Below are 27,702 nucleotides of genomic sequence, written 5' to 3'. Positions count from 1 at the left end.
GAAAACGGGACCCCCTGAGTTCCGTGGCGGAGCCGAGCGACGCCGAGCAGAAGCCCGGTGGGGCACAAGTGGCCGCCGGGGCCGGCAGGGGGCGCGCTGCCGCGGCTGGCGGGCGGCGCGTCTAGGCCCGAGCGGTCCCCGGGGTGCGCTCGGTGCCCACAAAGCGCCAGCTGAGGGGTCGCCGCGGGCCGAGCGAGTGGGGCCGAACCCGCCCGCCACCCGAGCTCCGCCGCACGGCCGCCCGCGTCTCCACCGCGTCCCCGCGTCCCGAGCAGGCCGGGCCCGACGGGCTAGCGAGAGCCCGGGCGGGGGAAGGCAGGGCCGGGCGCGCGCCGCCTGCGGAGAGGCCGGGGGGCCGGCCTGCGTGGGGCGGCGGCGGCGGCAGCGGCGACTCCGGCTCCGGGCCGGACAGCGCAGGGGCCATGGCCGAGGCGGCCCCCGCTCCGGTAAGGGCGGCCCGCGCCGCGCTCAGCGCAGCGAGCCCCGGAGGGTCGGGGCGCCTCGGGCTCTGAGACCCGGACCCGAGGGGAGGCGGGGGAGGGCGGGGAGCCGGCCTCCTGTCAGGCGCGGGGCCCCGGAGTTCGGCGCAGCCCCGACGACTGAGCAGAAGACACCTCTCTCGGGGTCCCGCCAGCAGGGGAGGGCCAGGGAGCGGGGGGGACCCCGACGCCGAGCGCGGGTCTGGGATTGCTCGCTCTCCGCTTCGTGCGGTCTCCGCACCTCCGTGCGAGTCCCCGGCTCCCCATCCCGCTTGGAGGTTTGCAGCAGAGACAGCCTCTTACCCCAATGGGAGGGATGAGTTCAGAAACAATCCCCCCGCCTGGTGCCAGCCCCGCTGCAGGACGCGGGGGCAGGGGAGGGTGGTGGCTTGATTTGATGTTTTCATCAGCTGTTCTCCAGCCCTGGGAGCGGACCCCACAAGAGTCACCCTCACTGCAGCCCCCCACCCCCACACCTCCACCCCCACCCCAAGCCTCGTGCAGCCACAAATGCGGGGTGACGGCAACAGTTAGGTGTGTTGAAGGACCGCGAGAGCGCAGGGATCCCCAGTGCCCAGCGCGTGTCGGGGGATGCCGGACACACAGGAGGCCCTCTGTCGGGATTGCCGAGTGCTGGTTTCCGAGCGCGGGATTACCTTCTGCGTGTTTATTCATCCCGCGGATGTTTACCGCAGGCCGGCCGCGGGGCCAAGCCGGCTCTGTCCATGGCTAAGCCAGCAGAGCTGGCCGAGACCGTCCCTGCATACAAGAGCCTCGTGAGAACCAGCCAGGGACGCGTCAATACCAGGACTGGATAGGGGGGCCCAGGATTTGCCAGCTAAGAAGCCTCTGCGCACCCCAAGTTCAGCCACTGTAATGGCTTAGGAGACAGACTGGCCTACTGAGTTGCAAAGTGAGAGGAGGAAAAGGGGAGCAGCAGCAATGGGGCTGGGGACAGAGCGGGGGAGACCTATTTTTTCCCTTTCGGATCTTGTTTTTCCAATATGGTAGAGACAATCGTGTGTCTATGCTAGCCCTGTCCAATAGAAATATAATGGAAGCCATATAGATAACCTTAAATTTTCTCATAATCACACTGTATTATTTATTTATTTATTTTTGCCAGACCCTCTGCAGTGAAAGCTACAGAGTTCAAACCACTAGGCCGGCTGGGAATTCTCAGTCGTCACATTTTTTAGAAGTAAAGAGAAACAGATGAAATGAACTTTCATGATATGTTTTATTTAGCCCCGTGCATACAGAATATTTCGCTGTGTAATTAGTGTTAAGAAATTATCGATGAAGTTTTACATTTGCCTCCTCATATTACGTCTTCAAAACCTGCTGTGTATTTTATACTCACTGCACATCTCAATTGAAATGAGGGCATTTCAGGTTTTCAGTAGCCACACGTGGCTACCATATTGAACAGTGCAGGTCCGATGGAGAAGACTCAGGAGGGATTGAAATATTGACTATAAAAAAGAGATAAGATCAGTGTATTTTAAAATGTGGAAGGAGGTGGCAAAGCCCAAGGTTTTGAGTAGGATGAATCTTTTTCCTGAGGGAAGGAAAGAAGAAAGCATATATACTAAGCTACTGCTGAATTTGAAGTGAGGAGTGTGAAGAAAAAGAAGAGAAAGTTGAGAGAGACTCCCCTCATTCCCACTCTCCAGGGTCTAATTACTCTTAATTCTTAACGTAGGAGGCCATGTCATCTCCTGAGAGGCAGGGGGCCTGCAGCAAACAGGAGGCTCAGCCTGTGATCCCTGAACCAGCAGTGTTGGCATCACCTGGGAGCCTGTTTAAAATGCAGACTCTAAGTTTTCCTCCCAGACCTACTGAGTCAGAGTCTGCATTTTAAGGGGATCTCCAGATGTGCTCATTAGTTTGAGAAGCGCTTTTACGGCAAGTTGAAGAGGGCCAGGGGCTTATAATGGCCAGTATGGTGGGAACCAGGCAGTGTAGTGTCCCTGCTGAGCTTAGAGACCAGGGGTGTGTGGTGACACCAGTTTACCCTGTTGTGTGACTTCATTTCCTTGGGCTTCCCAGCCTCCTTCCAGGAACAGAGAATAAGAACAATTGATTCAAAGCTGGAAGTTAGCCGAGCCGCTGAGGCAGAAAGAGAAGTGAAGGGTTGAAGTTAGCTGAAATGATCAGCCAAGGAAGAAAGCAAAGCCTGGAGCAGGCTGGTAAACCAGAAGCAAATGGAAGGGTCAAGGGTTCAATGGGATTGCAGAGCAGGTGAAAGAAGAGTAAGGTCGTGGGAGCCAGAGAGATCAGAGGTTGTGGCCAGAGAGCAGGTTATCAAATTATAGCCAGAAGGCTTTGCAGAGATATCCTCGTCCAACCTCCTCTTCGTTGTAGGAATTTAATTTTTTAAAAAAATACACTCATCTTTCAAAGTATGCTCGGTGAGCGGGGGAGGGGGGAGCCTGTTATTTTCTTGGAAAGACCTAGTTCCATACTCATTCATACAGACCAAAGTTTCCCTTCCCGAAAATTCTATGTTGGTTCTAGTTCTGTCTGCCCTCTGGAGTAACACAAAGTGGATCCGATTAAACAAGTCTGTTCTGCCTTCGGTTTTATAACCTGCAAGTATTAGAAAACAGCCACTGTGTTTTCTCCACACGCAACATTCGTAGCTTATTCAACTACTATTTCATGGTGTGGCCGTGGTTGTCAGCCAGGTGGTGGACGGGCGGGAGCTTAATTAAGTCAATAAAGAAGGGGTTTATCAGAGGGCATGGAGCTCGGTGAAACCTGGAGAGATTCTGGTGCATTTCGAGCTTTTGCGGAGGCAGAGGATGCCACCGCAGCCTGGCCCCTGGGGGGCTGGCTCAGGGCCTTCCACCCCAGGGAATGCCCCAGGTTGCTGCTTGGTCCAGTTTCACCTGGTCACTGTCTTAGCTCATCCACCCATGAGTTCTCTTGGCGTTTGGTGCCACTGAGCTCCACAAAGATGAGGCTTAAGCAGACAGTACTAAAACTGTACTTAGGGTAATCGCAACTGGCCACGGAAGCAGCGCTCATCTGATTTGCTTTGGATTAGGGCCCCTTCTAACACTCAGTGTCTCCTCCCATCTCCCCACTGCGCACAGACTTCCGAATGGGATTCCGAATGCCTTACCTCCCTGCAGGCGCTCCCTCTCCCCACAGCCCCAGCGGCAAACGAAGCTCACTTGCAGACCGCGGCCATCTCCCTGTGGACGGTGGTAGCAGCCGTGCAGGCCATCGAGAGAAAGGTAGAAGTCCACAGCCGGCGACTGCTGCACCTGGAGGGCCGGACGGGGACGGCGGAGAAGAAGCTGGCCAGCTGTGAGAAGACAGTGGCAGATCTCGGAAACCAGCTGGAGGGCAAGTGGGCCGTGCTGGGGACCCTGCTGCAGGAGTATGGGCTGCTGCAGAGGCGCCTGGAGAACTTGGAGAACCTGCTGAGGAACAGGAACTTCTGGATCCTGCGGCTGCCCCCGGGTATCAAAGGAGACATTCCAAAGGTAGGCCTTGCACTTCGGCGTGGGGAGTGCAACCCCTCGTCCTTGCTATTGTTCAGTCGCTCATTCGTGTCCGACTCTTTGTGACCCCATGGGCTGCAGCACGCCAGGTTCCCCTGTCCTTCACCATCTCCCGGAGCTTGCTCAAACTCACGTCCATTGAGTCTGTGATGCCATCCAACCATCTCGTCCTCTATCGTCCCCTCATCCTTAGACTGTTAGTAACGGGTGGTCTTGGTCAATCAGTGAAGGCTGAAGGAACCAGGAAGTGGCTCTTTGTCTATTTGGGAAGCATTCCATGTTCAATTTACATGTTCTGATCATGGAAAATGTCAGACTTCAGACTGGAAGACTCTTCTTGGCCCAAAGCTGGCTATCCGGCAGATGGATTTTTTTTTTCTTTCTCCTACCCATTACCGCCAAGTCACTTTTTTTCTGTATTAACCTGTCTGCCGCAGTCTTGATTGGAAACAAATAGCATTGAAATCAGTCAATTTGAATTTGTTGGGAATCCTGGTTTTGAAAAAAAGGACAGAGGAATGAGATGTAGAGTCAAATGGTTGGTGTAAGGATGGGGGGCTGTCTGTGGCTAGGATCCATGGGGGGCCTGTCCTTCACCCTTTACAAGGTGCGCTCTAGTGCTTGGGCCCAGCCTCTCCGGAGGGAATAGCCCATAAAACAACAGGAAATAAACACCATTCTTGAGCTCTGGAAAACAGAGGCAGCTAGTTTCCAAACATGCCTGTTTATTCATTCATTCAGCAAGTATGTCTTGAACACATACTGTTTGCTTGGTATCTAGTTCCTGAAGGCACAGCAGTGAACAATTCATGCAAGCTCCCCTGAAGCTTAAATTTTAGAGGGAAAGACGTTACAAACAAACAAAATAAATCCATTTAAGTGCCTCAGTAAAAAATAAAAGTGTTATCTGGTGATTTCTTTTTTAGATTGGATGTCAGAGAAGGTCTAGTAAAGTATTTAGGCTAAGAGTAAATGACAGGAGGGACCCTACTGGGAGAAGGTCTGAACAGGAACCTTCCAGGCAGAAAGAATACCTAGTGCAAAGTCCCAAAGGCACAAACTTGGAACACCAAGAGGAAGGAAAAAGGCCAACTAGCTGGTGTGCCGTGAACAAGTAGTGCATGTCCAGAGACACGGGGTGACTCGTTTAGGGCAGGGTTTTTCAGCCCTGGTTCTACAGGAGTCATCTGGGAGACTGAAAATTCTGATGGGTGTCATGTCTAGATGTTCTAATTTGTCAGGTTGGGGCCTAACCATTGATCTTAAAACTCCATAGACAATTCTAACATGCGACTCTGGTTGTAAACCATCAGTGTAGGGCCCTGGAGACCGAGGTGAGAAATGTGGTCTTTATCTGAATTAGAATGAGAAGGTTGGAAGGCTTTAAGTGGAGGAGTTGTATCTGGTTTATATTCCGAAAGAATCTCTTTGGCCTCTACCTGGAGAATGGCTCTTGGGAGTAAGAACAGAAGCAGGGAGAAAACCCTAAGGCAGCCGTCAGGGCAGGAGGGCCAAGAGCGGCTTGGCTGAGGGTAACAGCAGTGCAGGGGGAGACAAGCGGGCAGATTCGGGACATTTTGATGGTAAAATTGACAGTAAGATTTCCTGATGGGAATTAGGGAATGAGGAGTTAAGAACAATAATAATTGTAAATTTACTGCATGATAATTTCTGAGCACTTACTGTTGTAAGTACTTGGGTTACTTTCATAAGAAGTCGAACTTGCCCAAGCTCATACAGTCAGTAAATATAAATAGCAGGGTTAGATTGTGACACAGTTGGCTCCAGAGCAGGTGCTCTTAACCACGGACTCTCAGGTTTTTGACTTGGAGGTCTGGGGGGATGGTGTTGGCATTTATGGAGGTGGGGAAGAAATTAGTGCCCCTTTGGCAGTGTTTGAGATGCCTGGGATATGTTCAGGAGTGCTGCTAAGCGGTCTCTGAAGCTCAAAGGTGAGAAATATTTGGAAATCATTGACGTGCAGATTGTATCATAAGTCATGAAGCCAGAAACAATGACCTCGGGAGAGAAGGTGGCGAGGCAGGAGAAACTAGTCCCAGGACCAAGCACCAGGGGTGGGAGTGGCGGCCAGTGAGTGTGTGGGTCACAGGGTCAAGGGACAGTGGTCATGTGGGCTGATACGTTGCTGAGAGGTCTAGAAAGATGAGGATGGTGAATGCAGTTTGACAGCTTCACCGGGGACCTTGCAAGAGCTGCTGCAGGGCAGAGAGCGGGGGATAGAAGACTGAGTGTGGGTTGGGGGGCAAACAGAGGAGATGGAGACCCCTTCAAGGAACAGGGGTGAGCAGGTGGCCGGGAAGGTCAGAGCAGCATCTGAGAGAGCCTTCCCCGCTGTATGGCGTGTGTGTACCTGAGTGCTCCCTGAAGTTCTTTGGAGTAATTTAGACTTGCTGTTGGGCCATAAGGATAGCAGAGGCGGTAAGTTAAAGTGACTTACTGTCTGTGGGTAAATGGATAACATTTAAACTGTCCTTCTTAAACTCCCAATTTGTATATAAAATAATGTGATTCCTCTCAAAGATTACTTCATGAAATTAAAATATATAGAAGATTTACTAGATTGAAATATGGGCCATAGGAATAGTTTCATGTCCTTGATTTGTTGAAAATGCTCCTACTCTGCCCTTACTTTTGAATGCTAAGTTCAAAATAATTCTCCCTCAAAAATCGTTTCTTAATTTTCATTTTTCGAATTGTGGTAAAATATGTGTGACATAAAATTGACCATTTTAGGGGAGGAGGTGAAAGAAAAAATATTTACCATTTTAACCATTTTAAACAGACAGTTCAGTGGCATTACGTACATTTCCCTTGTTACGCAGCTATCACTAGCATCCATCTTCAGAACGTCTTCATTTTGCAAAACTTTAGTGATGTACCCATAAATCCTCCCAGGACCCCCTCCCCCAGCCCCTGGTGACCCCCGTCCTGCTTTCTGTCTCTGTGAATCTGTCTGCTCCAGGTCCTCATCTAGGCAGGCTCATACTGTATCTGTTTCCTTGTGAGGGAGTATTTTCCTGGGTTTGACACCTTCAAGATCAATCCATGTCTGGGCAGGTGTCAGAATTGCCTTTTTAAGGCTGAGTAATGTTCCACTTCTCTCACAGTTTTAAAGGCACCAGTCCTTTTTTTTCATTACATCAAATGCCATTGGTGAAAAGTTTAATAACAAATCAATTCTTGTTTGTAAGAAATATATTTTTTTTCTCTCTCTGGAAGCTTTTATCTTCTATTTGTACTTGTTATGTCTTGGGTGTAGGTCTTTTAAAATTTATGTTGGGCACTTGGTGTCACCTTTCACAATCAGAAGACTGATTTTCCGCTCTGGGAAATTTTCTTCTGTGATTCTATTTTTACAATCTTTTGTTTCCCCCATCCGCATTTTTTTTTCTGTTCTCTTTGTGGAATTACTGTTTGACAGATGATGGATTCTTGTCTTTGTCTCTTTAACTTTTCCTTCGTATTTTTCACCTTTTAAACTGGAGTTCTGTTACTTTTCCTTCCAGCCTTTCTGACTTTTATTTTAACAATTGTATATTTAATTGTAAAGAATATTTATTTTCTCCTTTTTTAAAGCAGCCTGAATTTTTCTTTTTTAATGGATGCAATAGCTACTTGGATGTCTCTGGGAATATGTGTTAGAGCTTTTTAAAATGTAGTTTTTTTAATCTAGGATTTTTTTGTAGTGTATGTTCATCTCGATGCTGTTAATTTTGCTTATTCATTCATTCATTTGCTTTACTTCTTGGCTGCACTTAGAGCACAGGCTCTAGGCACGTGGACTTCAGTAGTTGCTGCACTTGGGCTCCGCAGTTGTGACACAGGGGCTCAGTAGTTGTGACTTGTGGGCCCCAGTGCGTGCAGGCTACAGCACAACGTGTGGAATCTTCCCAGACCAGGAATCGAACCCATGGCCCTTGCTTTGGCAGGTGGATTCTTAACACTGCACCGCCAGGGAAGTCCAGTTTTACTTTTTTTTTTTTTAATTTAGCTACACTGAGTCCCTAGTTGCGGCTCACTCTCTTAGTTGTGGCATGTGGGATCTAGTTCCCAGACCAGGGATCGAACTGGGGCCCCCTACATTCGGGAGCATGGAGTCTCAGCCCCTGGACCACCAGGGAAGTCCCAGTTTTACTTTTTTTAGTATTGAGTAATCTTTTTTAAAATATATATTTTTTAATCTAGGATTTTTTGTAGTTTTTTTTTTTTTTGGTTGTTTGTTCATATTTATAAGCGAAGGATTTGATTAATAGGGTAATTAGAGGAAGCTTGCATTTTTCTCTACCGTCGCGTCAGTCTTTTTAACCAAAGGATCTTTCCTTTTGCACGAGAGGCTCTCTCCTTAGATGCCACATATAGGTGGGCTTCGCTTCAGGGGGCCATGCAAGGAGCAAACAGGCAGTGCGGGGCCCACCAAGAGGCCAGGAGTGAGGCAGGACTCTGAGTTAGCCCCACACCAGGATGGGGCACAGTGGATGAGACAGTATGGGTACTGTCTCCAGACAGGTTCTTAGATTTCTTTAGAGATGAAGTCTGGGTTTCAGCTTTGGGGTAAATGCTTCTTTACCAGGGCTGATGAGGACAAGAGAGGGGGCCCTACTGTTCCAAAGATAGACCTTCAGACTGCAGTTTCCAGCCACTGTTACTCCTACTCAGTGTCCCTGCCAGCTTTGAGCTTGCCATTCTCTGCATTCCTCGCTGCCGTCCTTCCCCATGCGTTGTCAGAGACGCCGCTTCCTTGTACCCCAGCCCCAGCGCTCTTGTGTCCTCTAGGTCTCAGTGAGAAACTCGTCAGAAGTTCTGACTGGGGCACACCCTCTCCTTCTCTTTCTTGGTACTGTTACTAATATTTAGTCCCTCCTGGTCTGACTTGCTGTCATTTCAATGGAACTTGGGTGGGAAAGGAAGTACGTGTGTGTTTAGTTCGCCATCTTGAACCAGAAACCCATACTGATCCTTCATTTTTGTCATTTTATCATATGTGTTTCTGTTGTAAGCTTTCACACATCTTTTGTGTAGTGAGGTTAGATAAAAACTTGACTATTGAGTTCATCTACATTTGCCCTCAGCTTGATTTTAGATACTGAACAGGATGTGAAATGAGTAGTTTATGATGCTAGTAGCTCCTAAGGAACAAAATTTATGGTTGATGACACAGATGAAGCAATTAGAAAATGTAATTGCCTCACAGAATTGTATAGACCTTTGTATTTTAAAGGATATGTGAAGTTTATGAAGATGAGTATCTTTTTATTGAATTTTTTAATTTGGGGAGAAAAAAATACACACGAACATATATATATGAAATTACCAGGAGTCTTTCTCATTCTCTTTCCTTTTTCCATAGGATCCTGTTTTTATTTTATGAATTTAATCTCTCTCAAATCCTTATGATATTACTAGTAAGGTTTTTATAAAGATTCTGTTGCCTGGTTTTTCCACACTCATCCTCCCCCTCTTTTCATTTTAGTCTATCTTGATCATGCTGTAGGATTTCTCAGTGGTCACGGTATTTAAAAGTTAACTCATATTTAAGAATAAAACTGTGGAAAGCTCTCAAGTGGGCGAAGGAAGAATGAGCCGTTATGATGATGGCAGAAGTAGAGAAGCTTTATACTAGGCGACAGTGCCCACACCTGGTACCTTAATACCCCAGGCCCCTCTTGGATTTCTCTACAGAAAGACATATCCATCTGCCTATGGATAAGCTCCTAGCTTTAGATAGCATTATGCTGGAAGGTGGGGTTCCTTATGACCATTCCCTTCATGCAACTTGACTCCAGCTAGGCAGAATCCATAATTGTTCTCTGAATGCATTCTCTAATTTTCCATGCTTAAGTGTTTTTCCCTTGCCTGTTAGGTCTGTTTATAACCTACCTATTAGGACTGACCAAAGTCCCACCTTTTCTAGACTTAGTCCAGCCTCTTTATAGCTGTTTCCAAAATCTGTTGTCCAGGTCATTAAGCTGAATATAGTCGTGTGCTTCTTTTAGACTGAAACTGTATATTTATAATCTTGCTGCTTAAGATAAGCCTCGTACTTCATGGATATTCACTATAGGCTCTGTTCTGTGAATTAAGTACTGCTTTGCATTTGTACCTATCTCTATTGATGACTAAAACTCACAGCCTTAAAGTTTGTCACAGTGACAACATCATCAACTCTTGGAGGTTAGATCTGTGTCTTAAGTCTTGCCTATATCCTTTTGGCATCTCACATAGGTTTTTTGTAACTAGTAGGCATATATATAGTTGGAGAAGGAAATGGCAACCCACTCCGGTATTCTTGCCTGGAGAATCCCATGGACAGAGGAACCTGGCTGGCTGGCTACAGCCCTAGGGTTGCACAGAGTCAGACACGACTGAAACAACTTAGCATGCCTGCAGGCATCTAGTAGAGATGTGATGTAGCAGAGTGACTGAACTGCAGTGAGAGAAACTAACCCCAGTGTGTTACAATTGCAGGTGCCTGTGACGTTCGATGATATCTCCATCTACTTTTCCACTCCAGAATGGGAAAAATTAGAAGAATGGCAGAAGGAACTTTACAAGAATATCATGAAGGGCAACTATGAGTCTCTCATCTCCATGGGTGAGGCTAAGTTGGCACCGTTTGAATGAGGGGACAGCAGCTCGGAGCAGTCTCAGAGCAATCCCTTTTCCTCCAGCGTCCTCATTTTCCCTCTGTCCTCATACATTTCTGGATCCAAGCCAAAGATGTCCAATTCACCCTTGCTAAAAAGGAAGTCATAGTTTCTCCTTCTGCCAAGTCAGGGGACAGAGGGTGAAGTTCAGGGGTGTGGGTGTGCCGGCTTCAGTGGTCTCCATGGTGTCCTGTCTATTTATGGCCTCGCCCCTCCTCACTGAGGCGCCCGTGCTCTTATTCCATGGAGGCAGCAGTCGGCGGGCCTCGCCTCTCCTGGCTGAGGTGCACGCGCTCTTATTCCATGGAGGCAGCAATCGGTGGGCCTCGCCTCTCCTCGCTGAGGTGCACGCACTCTTACTCCGTGGAGGCAGCAGTCGGTGCTCGAGGGGTACACAAGCCTTTCTCACTCATCACCTCTCCTCCCACCGCCTTCCCAATAGACACTGTCCATGGTTGGAGGTGAATGGATGGGGAGAGTGGTCTAGACCAGTGGTCCCCACCCTTTTTGACAACAGGAGCCAGTTTCGTGGAATAAGACAGTTTTTACACGGATTGGGGTGGGGCTCATGTTTCAGGTGGTAATATGAGTGATGGGGAGCAGCAGATGAAACTTCACTGGCCACCGGCTGCTGTGTGGCCCGGTTCCTAACAGGCCACAGACTGGTACCAGACCATGCCTTGGGGACCCATGTGCTAGACTCAAAGAAATTCCCTGGGACTGTGGGCCTCACAGCCTTGAGTTCAGCTTCGATGGCTGTTAGTTGTCTTCCTCACTGATCACTTGTCATACCCTCCTTCCCATTTTCCTCTCGTAGATTATGCCATGAATCAACCCGACGTCTTATCTCAGATTCAGCCGGAAGGAGACCGTAATACAGAGGACCAGGCTGGGCCAGAGGAGAGCGGGATTCCCACGGACCCCGGTGAAGGTGAGTGGAGAAGAGAGATCCACCCTTTGTCTCCCTTTCCTGGTCAGAGGTGATAGCTCGGAGCAGAGGTAAGCAGGGGCTTCTGGAGGCTCTCAGTCCTAAAGCAAGGAGACTGTGAATGGGTCAGCCGGCCCTGGAAATCACCTTGTCCAAAGCCTTCACCCGTCAGTAGCACATGCCTGAGAGTATTGAGGGAGCATGTGTCCAGCTGTTCAGAAGTGTTGAGGGGCTGGGAGTCTGCATGGTCCCTCAGGGATGCACGAAAAGGGCAGACCTGATGATGTCCACCTGGGTGAAGTGGATTTTGCCCAGTTTGGGAGCCAGTTATCACTAATTAACTCCCCCTACTTTTTTTTTTTTTTTTTGGTTTGCACCTATTTGATATTATGGGGGGAAGATTGCTAGCCCAAGTTCAGTTGTTATTTCTCTCAAGTCCCACCTGTTACCAGAAAAATTTCATATAGATTTTGTTTGCTAGATAGAAATTTCATCCTCCAGACATCTCTGTGAGATGAATATCTCTGACAACCCACCCTCATTCCATGCACTGGTATTTTTTTTTCTAGCATTTTACTATGAAGATTTTCAGTCAGAAAAGTCAAAATGATTTTGCAATGAACACAGAGATACTAATCACTTAAGATTCTATCCCTGGCATTTTATTCTACTTCCTTATTATATGTGTGTCCATCTCTGCATCCCTCTGCCATCCATCAATACATCCTATTTTCTGTGTATTTCAAAATCAGTGCAAATAGCAAGACCTTTCCTCCTAACTAGTTCGGCATGGATATAATTAACCTAGAGTTCAATATTTGTTTATATATTTTGTGATACACAGTTTATATACAATGAAATGCTCAAATCTCAAGTGAACTTTCTCTGAATTTTGAGGAATGTATGTCTGCCACACATTGTTTTTAAGAATGTGTAGGTGATTATATTTAGGCAGTGTAACAGGTTGAATTTTATTAATCTGTATACCTTGGATATAAATAATGAGTCTAAAATCACATCACAAGTAAAGATGGGTTATTTGATTGCAGAAAAATTCATTATTGGAAGTGGCTCCTTAGTCAACTTTATTAGTTACCTGACATAGGCCTCAGTGAGAGAAAATGAGTATGTCATTTTATTGTTTGCGGATGGATGGAAATGGTGTAAGTAATTTGGTTTTGTGATCATACTTGAAAGTTTCATTTAGCTGCCGTTTTGTCAATTTATTTTTACCTTGGTTTTCAAGACTCCATTTGTGGGTAGTCACCTTTTATGCTTTAATATATTTTTACTTAAAATTAAGAGTGTAAGCATTGAATTTATTTAATACTCTGGTTTTATTCTTTAGAATTTTAGTTTGCATTGGTAATTACCAGCCTAGTTATTTCCCTGAACTTAAAGACAGGAGTCACAGAATTTAGACTGATCAATACATAGCATTTAAAAAAAATCATACATGTCTAACCTTTAGAACCCTTAATATTTTCCCCCTTTTAGGTTTAATTACATTTTCATGACTTCTTATTCATTTAATTCAATTGCTTTCTTTCAGTTGCTCAAATTGTCAACAGCTGACTTTTAAACCACCTCCTGTGTCCTGTCAGTACTGCCTCAGTGCTTGCTTTCTTTTTTTTTTCACGATTAAAAAGTTGAATATTTTATTATTAAATTGTTTATTCTCCTGCAAGGCTGTTACTTCACTGTGTAAAAATAGCACCAGCAAACACAGTGTATTGCAAAATTAAGATAGTAATATTCTTCATTGGACCCTATACAACTAACAAACTTTTCTCCACTGGCAGTTGTTTCTAGTGGGAAGATAATTTTGACCCAAATCCAAGGATAGCTGTAAGCAAGTTACAGTGTCATACAAGGTTTAAGATAACCGTGTTATCCTTGAATTACATAATTTTTGTAATTAGTTTTACCAGAGGTAATTTCAGGAATTCTGAATATTATAACTGGAGCCTAGCCTAAAAATCACAGGATGCTGTGGAAAAGATGCAGTGTTTATCTGAAGTCATTAGAAAGTTAAGGGGTATTTTCTTCAGGAAACATTGTTACAAGTAGTTTCTTTTGCTAAAAGTTGCTTCTTAAATATCTATCCACTACTAATTTAAGACAACTATGCTAGATTAAGTTGTTTCAAAGTAGTTTATTTAGCGGTTCCATTTTCACTCCTCAATAGATTTTATGTATTTCTCATATGCTTCTTCACCCATTAATTCATCTAGTTCTTAAGGGTTACTCAATGTCATCTTGATCAGCCAACCATCTTCATAACAAGACGTGTTGACAAGTCCTGGATTTTCTGCTAGAGCTTTATTAATTTCAGTTACTTCTCCTGATAGAAAAGAATAGAGTTCACTAGCATCTTTCACACTTTCCAAAGCACCAAACTCCTCTTGTTTGTTCAACTTTGTCCCAACTTCAGGCAGACTACAGTAAACAACATCTCCCAAAGCTTCCTGTGCAAAATTGCTGATTCCCACTGTTCCAACACCATTTTCTGTTGTTACCCATTCGCGTTTTTCTGTGAATTTTCGCACCGATAGCAGAGCAGGGCCGGTGCGCAGCGCCCGGATGGTACCCGCTCGCAGTCCCCAGGGCTGTGGCAAGCAGGGCGCACTGGGTGCCGAGATGGCGCGCAGGCTGCCGATCGCAGCCCGCAAGCTCCGCACCGCGCGCAGCGCCATGTTCGCACGGGTGCAGAGGGTCTCCGCGCTGCACCTAGAGCACCCTGGCCGGCCAGTACTTGCTTCCATAAAAAAAAAAAAAGTTCCTGACTCTGTTGGGGTTTCCAAGACTTCTACACTCAAGTAATTTGCTGGGAGAACAGAGGCCCCAGCATATAGCCATACTTAGGGCTGAGATTTATTACAGTGAAAGGACACAAAGCAAAATCAGCAAAGATCAAAGGTGCTCAGGATGCAGCCTGGAGGGAACTGGGGGCCAGCTTCAGGGTCCCCTTTCAGTAGAGCCTCATAGACCATACTTAATTTCTCCAACGACAAGTTGTGGCAATACACATGGAGTATCATCTCCCAGAGAGGCTCTCCAGAGACTCAGCACCCAAGGCTGGTCCCATAGGCCCCCTCTGTCTGGCATGTACCAAGATTCCAGACTCCCAGAAGGGGAGTGGATCTTCAGCATGAACCACAATGTAGAAACAGCTGAGACCCAGTGAGGCACTCTTAACATTGAGGAGAGCTTGAGATCAGCACAGGGAACTACTTATCAGCCAGGGGCCAACCTTGGGAGCAGGCCTTCCAAGGACAGGCAGTCTCAGGCCTGCTGTGTTGACATGGGGCCACTTTAGATTTTCCTTCTCCTAACACATTAAAAACATCCTGATTCCTTTCAGTGGAGAATAGTGTTAACTGTTTGGTCATCAAGGTGCCTAACAGACTGTCTGCGTGGATGCCAGGTGGATACTAATGCTGGGCCACTGCAGAAATGGGACTAATCAAATATTTTTTTCATTGATTATTCTTCACTCTGTTTATATCATTTTCCCATCTTGTTCTAATAGGAAAAGAAAAGAAGAAAAACTTCTCATTATTGAGCAAGCAGCTGTCCTCTTCTTTAACATCATCATCTTTAAAGTTAAAAATTTTTTTTAAATTTTATTTATCTATATATTTTTGGCGGTGCTGGGTCTTTGTTGCTGTGCCGGCTCTTCTCTAGTTGCCGCCACCGAGGGCTGCTCTCTAGCTGTGGTTCGAGGGTTTCTTGTTGCCATGGCTTCTCTTGTTGCAGAGCGCAGGCTCTAGGGCACTCGGCCTTCAGTCATGGTGGCTCCTGGGCTCTAGAGCACAGGACCAGTAGTTGCGGCACAGAGGATTAGTTGCTCCTCGGCATGTGGGATCTTCCCAGATCAAGGATTGAACCTATTTCTCCTTCATTGGTAGCTGGATTCTTTACTACTGATCCACCAGGGAGGCCCTTCAAAATTAACTTTAACACACTTTGTAATTTGTTAGTAGACCAGTATGTTCATATTAAAATATTGATGTATTTTTAGAAACAATTTTCTAAAATATTTTTGGATTTTATCCTTATTTCTTATAAAGCCCATAATTTATTATCTTACTCCATTTTAGAGCTTTAGGAAGAACTGTGCATTGTAATTAAGTAAAAATACATACAGGTAGAATAGATTTGGGGATAGTAAGGATACCGTGTGGCACCCCCTCCTTTTTATGTCCAAATATCTTGGAATTCATTTTATATTCTGTCTTAGTCATCATTATCTGAATCTGATGAAGAAATTATTATTCCTTCCAGGGAGCAGTCACTGGTGCCTCATATCTTAGATAAAATTGCTTCAATTAGTAGAAAATAGTAATGAATGAGAGAATGCAGAAAACTATAAACCTGAGATTTTCTGAAATTCTTTGTTACTAGGGCCAAAATGCAGACCAGCTCTGTATGTGTGTGTGTGGCCATTATTTGGTCACTGATAGTTGTAATATTGAACTCCAGTATTTTAGAATTCTTTGGAGAAAAGCCTTAACTAAGCAGTTCAAACAGAATAACAACCAAAAGCCCATTATCTAGCCCTTCTTCTAGTTTGGAAGCCATGGACCTGAGCCTACATTCTAGAAAAGTAAAGTAAATTCATTCCCAAACCTGCAGTCCTGAGGAGACTTCTTTGCTCATCATTGGTTAGGGTCCATCACCCTTATTTCCTATGTCACTGGTCACTCTTGTCCAGCAAGACCATCTTTTCCTAAACAAAATCAGTGACTAAGACATCCCAATATGGTAAACTCTTTATTTTTGTTTAGCCTACATGCAGATAAGAATTACCCTGGAAATAAAACTTAGCTTAGTACACAAAAACACAGCATAATCACCTGCTGTGTTACACCTGCAGTTCCATATCTGCTTCACAAAAGTTGCAAAAAGAGTTTTGTATCTTTACCAATGGTAGTTTCATGTACCAGGCATTTTCATTTTCTGCTTAAGAATTCATATCTCAGCATCAGTTCTAACTCACTTAGTTCATAATACATTTGTACACATCCCAGAACCTCAAGGCTCCAGCTCCTTCTCAGACAGCTTGGGCCCTACCTGCTTAAAGCGCACATGATAACATTCAACCAGCGTAGACATTAAAATTTTATATTTTCTTGCCATCTGCCTTTCTATTTTAACCACCTGTCGAACCTAAAACCTCAGCATTTCTTGATTTCCTCTTACCTGATCAGTATTTTCCGTTTCTCTCTTCTCTAGCTTTCCCCAAAGCCTGCTGCTTGCATAAACCTGTGATTTCACTTTTATTCCATGTCTCTTTACGTGTCCACTGTTAGGGTCCCCCAGGCCTGTGAGGATGTGCTCCAGGTCCCCCTGTGACTGGGCCAGCAGTCGCCCTTCTGTCACCAGGCCCCTGACCACGAGGCCCCCGACCACTCCCGTCTCCTGCTGCTTTCATCTCACTTCCGAAAGGTGCTCAGCCCTGCACTCCCACCACTCCCACCGAGTGTAGCAGGCACAACCATATTCCATGCACTCAGTGACAGCAGTGCTAAGACCCAGTTATTTAATAAAATAAATATTTACTTTGTTGTCCTAATTTAGTTAGTTAAATGATGGGAGGAACTTACTTTAGCATCACTATTCAAGAAGACCCTGGGTTTCCTTCCCAGGATTCCCCAGGTTCAGTGAAGGCATGCTGAACCAGTGACGGGAACAATAGCCACTCCCGTTTCTGGAGAACCGCCTTGGTGTTTCAGTCCTCCTCAGCTTTTATGGTTGGCTGCTGACTAATACTGTAACAAATGACTGGAAAGAAACCACATGCCCATCAGCGGGAGACGCTGAATGCACAATGGTACAGCTACAGAAAGGAAGGAGGAGGGTCTCTGTATAATGCTGCAGACACGCATCCCAGAATATATTGTGAAGGAAAAAATAAGGTCCAGGACAGTTGGTGTAGTATGCTTCTTAAAAAGGGAAAAAATGAAGATGTATGGAAGATTAAAACGAAAGCCAAGGAGGATGGCTTCCTACACAAGGAAAGAGACTAGAGATGGAAGCTAGATCTCTTTGAATGTATTTTATACTTTTGATTTTGGAGCCTTGTAAATATTTTACATAAAAAAAATAAGATACAAAATCAAACACATGCTGAAAAAAATAAACTGTATACCACAAAAAATCTTAAGTTGAGTCCATATTTTTGTTAATAATACTGGTATAGTTTTGAAATGTACCTTCAGATAAAGCAAACATTATGCAGTGTTATTGGGAACCAAGATTCTCAGGATAAGAGAGAACAGATACAAGTATTAAAGCAGTTTCATAAATATTAATATACATTCATTATATTTTGTTTTTCTAAATGATATTTTATAGCTCTGTCTATTGAAAAGACCTAGAAGCAGTGACAACCTATTAACAATTAGCATCCTTATCATCCAGATTATGGTCTCTAAATTCCATTTCTCAGATTATTGATTGTGTGGTTGGAGTGGAAAACATACAAGATGAATCTGGTCTAGTTTGTTATACCAGAAATGGAGGAAACTAGATATTTGATGATGTGAAAAGACATAGAACTGATCTGAAGGGGCTCCCCCTAGCCAAAAAGGGACAATTTGAGCATCGAAAAGAATAATGACTTGAACTTACTTCTGGAACAGAAACAGATTCACAGACACAGAAAACAAATTTAAGGTTACCAAAGGAATTAGTGGGGGTTAGGGAGAAGGAAATAAATCAGGAGTTTGGGATTAACATATACACACTGCTGCTGCTAAGTCACTTCAGTCGTGTCCAAATCTGTGCGACCCCATAGACGGCAGCCCACCAGGCTCCCCCGTCCCTGGGATTCTCCAGGCAAGAACACTGGAGTGGGGTACCATTGCCTTCTCCAATATACACATTACTTTATATAAAATAGATAAACAACAAGGACCTACTGTATAATGCAGGGAACTATATTCAGCATCTTGTATTAACCAATAATGGAAAAGAATCTGACAAAAAATACATATATATATATATATAGGTAGAACTGAATCACTTTGCTGTATACCTGAAACTAATACAACATTGTAAATTAATCATACTCAATTTAAAAAATGGTTTCAGAAAAGAATAATGACTGCAATGGGTTGAAACTCACCAAATATATAACATTCTATGAGTTCATAATGATAAACTAGAGAAAAAGTTATCAGAACCACTTGAATCACATTTGGAGGTTCTAGAGCACTAACTCATTATTTAGAAGACTGATGAATGAAGCAGTTAACATATATTATATACATATGTTTATAACATGTATAAACATATGTATAATATTTATAAAATCTTGGAGGAAGAAAAGATAAGGTTGGACTGTAGTTAGTACACTTCAGCCTTATAGCTCAAAGTAGGAAGTTCGAAAGGCAGCCCACAATGTGTATAGAACCCTGTATTCTCCTGTCTGTCTGCATAACCTGACAGTCTGTTGGGCCTTGTCCAACCTCTTATTTCTGCTTTGTGTATACCTTTAGATCCCAGCAGTCTCTAACTTATTTAAAAGGCATTGAGCAATAACAGTGAGTTCTGTTCATTCACTAGGAATAAAACCATAACCTGCATACAAGGCTTTTTTGGTAAATAATATAGAGAGCTTGAATTTACTCTCTGGACCCTGTCAGTGTGCCAGCTTGTTCTTTTAGGCCAAAAAAGGCTATATAGACCTTGGCTGGAATAGCAAGCACAGCTGTTTCTGTACTGATCAAATGAGGCATGTTATGTGCAAAATCTTTAGAGGCTGTTCTTTTTTATTTTCCAAAAGAATCCCCAAGGCCTGAGGAACTTGCAAATATTATTCTCCCTACTCTCAGGGTTTAGGAAACAAAAACCTGTGTCATTAATAAGCAAAAGTAATATGCTGTCTTGAAAAGAACATGGAATTGGGAACCTGAAAAATGTTTCTGAGCAATCAGATCTGTGCTTAAATCTGATTTTGTAATTCTGATAATATATTTGTTTTTAAATTAACATTCTTAAAAAGTTTTTGGTCAGTCTTGTTTGTTTGGTGGTGGTTTTTTCTGTATTTTAAAGTAAACCTTTGATAATCTGGTGTTTCACTGTAAATGTTTCCTTACTGGAAATTTACTTAACCTCTGTGGGCCCCCTCTAACTTAAATGGAGAGGAGATCCCCTGCTTCCTTATCTCATAAAAATGCTGTGAGAGAAAAATGTGAAAACACTCTGAAATTAAGTGTGCTGATGAAATGAAAGGTACTCATGCTTCTAGGTGATTTCAGGATGTCATCTCCAAAATAAAAATTTTTATTTGTTTTGAAGGGTTGGGAAGGTCCCATGGAGAAGGGCATGGCAACCCACTCCAGTATTCCTGCCTGGGGAATCCCATGGACAGAGGAGCCTGGCAGGCCACAGTCCATGGGGTCGCAGAGTCGGACACGACTGAGCGACTATCACTTTCACTTTTCACCACCAAAAATAGTGAATCAAGGTGAGTCTATCATGGAAAGATTCATACATTTGGTTTCCTTTTGAATTGGCTCTCTGGATGTTTTATGTGTTTTTGTTTTTTTAAGGCTGATTTTGTTTTGTTGTTATAGTTAATTAGAGATAAATATTGGGGCAAAATGTAGTATTCAGCACACCAGCATGATTATTTCCACTTTCTGAGTCAAGCCCTGAAGACGTTTCTCTTCCCCCCACACCCCCTCCCCTCCACACACAGAGCCTGGCATTTCAACATCAGATATTCTGTCTTGGATTAAACAAGAGGAAGAGACCCAGGTTGGTGCCCCGCAGGAGCCCAAGGAGAGTGACATGTGCAAAGGCACCTATGCTGGTGAGTACCAAGCCGCCCAGGCTCAGAGTATGTCAGACCACTGAGTAGAAGCTGCAGAGGAAGTGGGGTTGTGGAGGCAAGGAAGTGGGTGAGGAATAAGAAAAGTGGGCAGGGGGAGGCTTGTTCAAGTAAGAAATGAAACTGAAATCCAACTAAGATAAATTTTAAGTGAGAAAACACACTCTTAAATGTGAAGACAAATTAGAACTGTCAGAGGAAGGAAAAGAAGTGCACACGGATGAAAAGTATGAGGGGAGAGAAGGGCAGAAGAACATTGGAGGATCGCGTAGAAAGGGCCGAAGCTGGATGGGGGTAGGGGAGACAAGCCAAGGCACAAATGAGGGTCTTAGTGAGGAGCTCTCCCTAAGGACAAAACCAGGACAGGAGAAAACACCTGTCTTCTAAGACACTTAGCGCCATCTGTATTTTGCCGTCTGAACAGAAGAGAATCTCAAGGTCAGAGGAGACACAATGGTTCATGCAACTGAATGCAACCTATTTGTCTTTTGTGCTCTGTGCTTAGACCCTGGAAAATCAAAAGAGAAAAAGAGTTTCTGCTCTTCCAGAAGTTTTGTTGGAGGGACACATTTCAGTACTAGGCATGCCTATTATTAAACGTCAAGGGTGAGTGGGATGGATGACTTAACTTATACACAAGAAATAAGGAGTCTGGAGGACATTCCATCAGTTATCCTCTAGGCATTTAGATAGAGCCTGAGAAGGACATGAAGCTGGAACTGGACTTACAAAACCAGTACCAGTGCTTGGGTGTGACCTAGGAAGCTGGGAAGGGCGGGTGCACTCTACAAAAGGGAGGGCAGGGTGAGCGAAGATACAGGAGCAGAAATGCATACTGTATTTCCTGAAAGATAAAGGGACAGAGAACTATGTTGAGGGGTTTATCTGACAGAGTAAGAAGGAACAGGATTAGATAAATAGACGATTTTAGGCCTGGTCACAACAGGCAACAGAGAACACCCCAGAGTGTGTGCGCCAGTAATGAAACAGTGAAAGTCACTGGAGAGACAGATGCCAGGGCCCTTCTTGTCCAAACGGAAGCACCTCAGAGGCTGGGTAGCGAACTCTCCGGTGATGGACCGCGAGCCCGGCAGACACCCTGGTGGTTGTCTCAGCCCTCTGCTGACTTCCTGCTTTGCGCCGGGCAGGGACCCGGGAGAGCTGCAGGGAGCCCGGGGGGTGGCCGGGTGTGACCCTGAGCTCTTTCTTGCAGACGAAGAGCTGGTCATCAAGGCCGAAGGCCTCGCCAGAGCCTCCCTGTGCCCCGAGGTGCCCGTCGCCTTCACTTCACCAGCAGCCGCAGCTAAGGAGCCGTTCCCGGACGTGACCTTCAAGAGCCCGCAGTCCGCGCCCCTGGCACCGTTTGGTCGTCCAGCCGCCGACCTGGCCGAGGCCTCGGAGGGACAAGTGACCTTCACGCAGCTGGGAACCTACCCGCTGCCTCCCCCGGCCGGGGAGCCAGTGTTCTCCTGCCACCACTGCGGCAAGAGCCTCAGCCAGGACCTCCTGCTGACCCACCAGTGCGGCCCCCCGGGCGAGCACGCCGCCCCCTGCGCCCAGTGCCCGAAGCACCTGCCCCCACCGGCCGACGGCGGCCCCCCAGCCCCCGCCCGCGAGACGCCCCCCACCTGCCCGCACTGCGCCAGGACCTTCACGCACCCGTCCCGACTCACCTACCACCTTCGGGTCCACAACAGCGCCGAGCGCCCCTTCCCCTGCCCCGACTGCCCCAAGCGCTTCGCTGACCAGGCGCGCCTGGCCAGCCACCGGCGAGCGCACGCCAGCGAGCGGCCCTTCCGCTGCGCGCAGTGCGGCCGCAGCTTCAGCCTGAAGATCAGCCTGCTGCTGCACCAGCGCGGCCACGCGCAGGAGCGGCCCTTCTCCTGCCCGCAGTGCGGCATTGACTTCAACGGCCACTCGGCCCTTATCCGCCACCAGATGATCCACACAGGTGAGCGGCCCTATCCCTGCACCGACTGCAGCAAGAGCTTCATGCGCAAGGAGCACCTGCTTAACCACCGGCGGCTGCACACGGGCGAGCGGCCCTTCAGCTGCACGCACTGCGGCAAGAGCTTCATCCGCAAGCACCACCTGATGAAACACCAGCGCATCCACACGGGCGAGCGGCCCTACCCCTGCGCCCAATGCGGCCGCAGCTTCCGCTACAAGCAGACGCTCAAGGACCACCTGCGTGCGGGCCACGGGGGTGGCTGCGGCGGGGACCGGGACCCCTCTGGACCGCCGCCGGACCCGCCGGGGCCCCTCCTACCCGGGCTGGAAGCCTCGGCCCTGGGCGTCAACCCGGAAGGTCTGGAGGCCAATCAGTGGTATGGGGAAGGCAGTGGGGGCGCGGTTTTGTAAAGCTGTCTCCTTTCAGGGTTATCTATGTGGGCAGGGTAGGGGCAAGAGGAAAGCCCCGCCACCCCTCACCCCGCGGTAAGGACTGCTTGGCACGTCGAGGAATGTGGGGTCCTGAACACTTGACTAGAACCGTGCTTGAGTTTCGGAACTTCGGAAGAGCACCACGTTGCGAAATCCAGGAAGACCTGGAAGAAAGCCCAGCTTCCCCATCTTTTCAAAAATATGACCGAAGCAGAAGTTAGAAGAATGTCGCAGAGGTTGGAAAGCAAGGTTCAGCCTCTGATGATCCATCATAGGTTAGTAAGTTGAGAGTGGTTGAGCTCTATGTAGAGTCAGGTGTATGGAAGAGCCTCCAAGCACTGAAGCCCACCGTGAGGCAGAGAATGTTTGCCCAAACCTTCCTCACTTCCTTGGTCGTGTGATGGCTGCTGGAAGCCAGTGCCCAAGCCCTCCCCCCTGCTCCTGCTCCCCTAGCAGAGCTCCAGTGTCCTGCCCTGCCCAAAATGATGACTCAAGACTGCCTTCCTAGGTCTCCCAGAGTAATCCTTCTAATATATTTTGTTTAATATTGAGTGAGCAAAAATCTTGATGTTAAAAGCTTCTTAAGGAGAACAATTCTTTCATCAGCTTAATTTGAAGCATCCAGGCTTTTACTGCCATTTAAGCTACTAGAAAGCTTTGCCAAGGTCCTGGTTAAGGACTTGGAGGCAGGATATGCAGCCCCAGCTTTAAAAGCTAGAGATCCCAGAGAAATGATAGAACAGCCTAGAGTTTGTGCCTGAACCATGTTCCTGAGAGCCACTTATATGTCATATTCTTCCTTATCGTTTCCAAGCCAGTAGGCTGGCTTTTCCATTCCTGGTGTCTGATATTCTGACAATCATCAACGGAAAAGGCTACAGCACCTTCTAGAAGCATTACAGAGTCCTGGACAGTGCCCATGGCCTCTCAGCTTTTGCTTCCTCAGTAGTGAGATGACAGTTACAATGCAGCTTTCTTGAGCCAGCATTGCCTGCTCAACCCCTCCTGGTGATGGACAGATTGAGGGGCTTCATAGACCCCTGAGAGCTAAGTGCCAAACGGGACGAGGGCAACCTCTTCCCGCTGGCGTTGCTTCTGGGGAAATTTGCCACCATGTGTACCTTTGAAAGGGTCGGTCAGTCACCAGGCAGCATCTGAGCCTGGTCCCATTCCTAAGTGACTTTGCAGTCGGGCCACTTCCCCTTTACAGTTCTCACATTTTCATCTGCAATGTGAGGCTGGTGAAAGGGAAAAAGTGAACCTTTAGGATTAAAAAATATATATATTGTGGTACATTCCTTCTCCTGCCAAAATCCTATCTCTATCTCTGGCTGTTATCCAAGGAAAGCAAAATAAGACAGCAAAATCAAGGCAGAGAAGTTCTTGCTGAAACTTGACTGAAATCAGTCTGATTTGTTGTTGACCCAGTTGGAAACTGGGATAGAAGATGAGAGCGCAGAAGCCCCAAGTCCTGGGCAGAAACGTTGTTTGTACCTCTGGCACTCTCCTGTTTCCCCGGAACCTCCCTATGGTGACTGGGACGAGGTCTGCGAGCATTTAGGCAAGACACTCTCTTGACAAAATGATAAGGGAAGGACCCGTTTTCCCCGTCGTCACCCAGCGCACACTTCACCCTGCCTAGTTAAGTGTGACTGCACTAGGAAAAAGTGTCAGCCCAGCCAGCTTCACTTCCAGGAGGGTGCTGTCTGCACATGCTGCTCTCTGGATAATCACATGTATAAAATATCTGCTCTGTGACATTCACAACACCAGGCATCACAGGAGCCCTAAGAGATGTGTGTGAGACCTAGTCCCCTGATGTAACTTACAGTCTGAAGGCAAGGATATGGAGCACACCAAGAGATGATGAACAGAACCTTGACATACTGGATTGAAGAGTTTTCTAGCTAGAATCTGGATCCACTACCATGGAAACTGGGGAGTCCTGGGGATCTCAGAGCCCGAGTTCCAGCTTCACGGGTAACCACCTCCCTGCCAGGAACTCAAGACTGAGATCCAGCTCTGGTTTGCATGTCCCTAACGAAAAGGAAGAAGAGTCACAGTGCTGTCCCCCTGTGGGGAGCTCCCTTCTGAAGAAACGGACTTGCACATTCTCCAGGGTTTGCCAGAGAAGGCACCCCTCCCTGAACTAGATGTGGTGATGGATGAAACAACCTGGAGAAGCCTCTTTTACTCGAAGGTTTCCTGAGGACACAGCTTATTAATGAAAGAGACCTGGGGATTGAAATGCTGCAGAGAGGTCCCACAGTCCCTGTTGCAAGGAACTCTAGCCAACCGGGACCCACAGTTTGGCAAGAAGTGAAGAGTTCACGTACCCACGAGGTAAGAGCCATGAAGCTGAGTGAAAGGGAATGGCAGGGTCAAGCCAGAAAGATAGAAGTGGAGGTTATCCAGTTGTCAACTGTCAAACGGACCAGGGGTGCAGCCTCTGTACCTTCTGGTCTCCTTTCCCTCCCACAGTCTTCTCACCACATAGAAACCCAGGCCGGGTCTAAATTAGAATTTGTTTGCTTGAGATGCAAAAGTGGATAAGTGGGGGAAAAAAGACCATTTGGAAAGATAAGTCCAACAGAGAGGCTCCACTGTGTAGAGTAACTTGGCTCAGCTGGGGCTTCTGAGGCAAATCATACCCTTAACAGTATCTGAGGCTTGGTCGTCCTGACGGGACTCAGTAGGAAGGTGGAAGACTGGGAAACCTGTGCTCCACCAGTCGGCCCTCTGGCCAGGAAGTGTGTACTGTCGCACATCAACAGGCACCATCTCCGCGGAGTGGATCCAGCTGTTGACTGTAACCAGATTCACGCTTTGCTTCCTTACTAGATTTTTCGTTATCACCATAAGACGAACCTCTGGTTCTGCCGCCGATGTGAACCTAAATGGAGTTGACCGTCTGGAAAGTGACAGAAGATGACTCTGATCTTTCATGCTGGGTGTTTGTTACTAGAACACCCTGGCCGGGTTCTGGCTGCTTTACATAGCTTCCTAGCAGTGCTTTACAGCACTTCCCTCACCATTAATAACAGCCTGCAGACTTCCCGCTGGGGGGACTCCGCTGGGCTTCTTTGTGGAACATTTTTAAATATTTGGGTATCCATGGCTATCTCAGACAGAACCAGACTCTAGAGCTTACCCGGGAGTAATAAATGTTTACTGTCTCAGTCTTAGAAAGTCTGGTTGATAAGAGAGAACCCGAGTCCCTTTATTTGTTCATTCCAAATGGGATGGAGAACTCCGCTTACATGTCCTTTGGAGGAGGAGCAGAACACACTGTCTCCCTGTCCCCCACCCCCAGCTACATCCCACACTGTAGCTTCTTAGACAATAAAAAGCGTCCTCCTCAGCTGCCTGAGGACCACTGAGAACCTGGGAGGAAAAGTAAGACTCTCCCAGAATGCTCTCAGAGACCAGGAACTCTGTTACCGTCAGCGCCGTGTTCTCTGCTCTTGGTGGAAACCTTTGACCCTGCCCTCTTCACCCTACAAAGGAAGCAGTCTTCTCACAGGGTTTTACACAGAGGACATTCTTTGACTTGGGAAGAGCCAGACTCTTATAAGCAGAGGATCCTCCAGTTGGGGCACATGGGTGGGAGATGGGGACAGGGAGTGCTCAGGCCTCGCAAAGGCGTGTTTTGTGGGTTAGTGCAGCTTAGTGGTGTAGGGCATGGGTTTGGCCCAGACCTAGCGAGTCCTGACGTCGTAAGAAGTGACATAACAATTTAATCATCGTGAGTCTAGTTTTCCTATCTGTAACATAGAATGATGCTAGGTCTTGGACGTGTCAGGGTTTAAGGGGAAACTGTGAAAGTACTTGGCATGGAGCTTGGCACACAGAGGTGTCAGATCGGCAGCAGTCAGGAAAGGTGCAGGCCAACTAGAGAGGGAACTGAGGCCGTGCTGCAGAAGTGCGTGGCCACTTGATGACTTAGCTCCTGCCTCCCATCTATTGCTTCCATTTAGCCTGTTCTTTTACCTATTCTGTATCTCCTGGCTCCCTTAAGTTTGTGTGTGCCGTGACACCAGCTGGTCCAGATTCTAAGGTGTGGAATCTGGCCCTTCTCTTGCTATGTGTGTGTGTGTTCGCGCTCAGCTGTGTCCGATTCTTTGCAACCCCACAGACTGTACCCACCAGGCTCCTCTGTCCGTGGGGTTCTCCAGGCAAGACTATTGGAGCGGGTTGCCATTTCCTACTCCAGTGATCTTCTCAACCCCAGGGATCGAACCCCCATCTCCTGCATCGGCAGGCGGATTCTTTGCCACTGCCCCGGGGCTTCCCTTCCTCTTTCTATACCAGGCCACAGAAGTCTCCAGCCCACCCTTGGACTCGCTGCCCTTGGGTCAGGTGCTCACCGTGGCTCAGTCAGCCATGTCGGGAGGGAGGGTCCTAGGTCCCTCCGCGGGATCTGGGGCTGGTAGACTCTTGGGAACGGGCAGACGGTGGGGCGTTTCTAGTACTGCCTGGGGAGGAAAGACTCTGCTTCCCCTGTGTCAGGCTTCCTTGAGAGACTTCTGCTCTGGCAGCACATTGCAGACCAGAGCTCATGGCCAGTACAGAAAGGACCTGGAGGAGGCTGTTGCTGTATCTTGCAAAAGAAGCAATTTTTACTTTCTGGGGTGTTAGTCTGCCTTCCCAGCCAGGCTCCACTTCCTTTTCAAATAGGTGACTCAGGCCCTAATTCCATCTCTACACACATACACAATGACTTTTGTCGCATTGCCTCTTGAAAACAAAAAATTACTCCGCCCCTTAAGACCAACCCTCGCTAAAGAATGCAGAGAGATACAGTCAAATCAGAGAGGACTCAAAGGCACCGTCCTGCAATGTCCGTAAAATTGCCAGGTTACATTTCAAATAAAATATCTGATAAAACCTC

General features: G+C 46.9%; 1 protein-coding gene and 1 pseudogene across 2 annotated transcripts; one reads left to right on the top strand and one right to left on the bottom strand.

The window, feature by feature from the left end:
- ZNF398 (zinc finger protein 398) lies at positions 3 to 27,702 on the top strand. 2 transcript variants are annotated; one of them, XM_018046817.1, is made up of 6 exons: positions 3 to 446; positions 3,620 to 3,976; positions 10,481 to 10,607; positions 11,477 to 11,590; positions 20,298 to 20,411; positions 21,643 to 27,702. In XM_018046817.1, the coding sequence occupies exons 1-6, from the start codon at positions 423 to 425 to the stop codon at positions 22,788 to 22,790; spliced, it is 1,884 nt and encodes a 627-aa protein (XP_017902306.1). In that variant the 5' UTR covers positions 3 to 422; the 3' UTR covers positions 22,791 to 27,702. The 2 variants fall into 2 exon arrangements, with proteins under 2 accessions (XP_017902306.1, XP_017902305.1); XM_018046816.1 differs by having other exon boundaries at positions 3,581 to 3,976.
- On the bottom strand, positions 13,339 to 14,914 carry LOC102189549 (annotated as a pseudogene).

Source organism: Capra hircus, chromosome 4 (assembly GCF_001704415.2).
Source record: "Capra hircus breed San Clemente chromosome 4, ASM170441v1, whole genome shotgun sequence".
Lineage (NCBI taxonomy): Eukaryota > Metazoa > Chordata > Mammalia > Artiodactyla > Bovidae > Capra > Capra hircus.
This window is presented reverse-complemented; position numbering and strand designations above follow the sequence as displayed.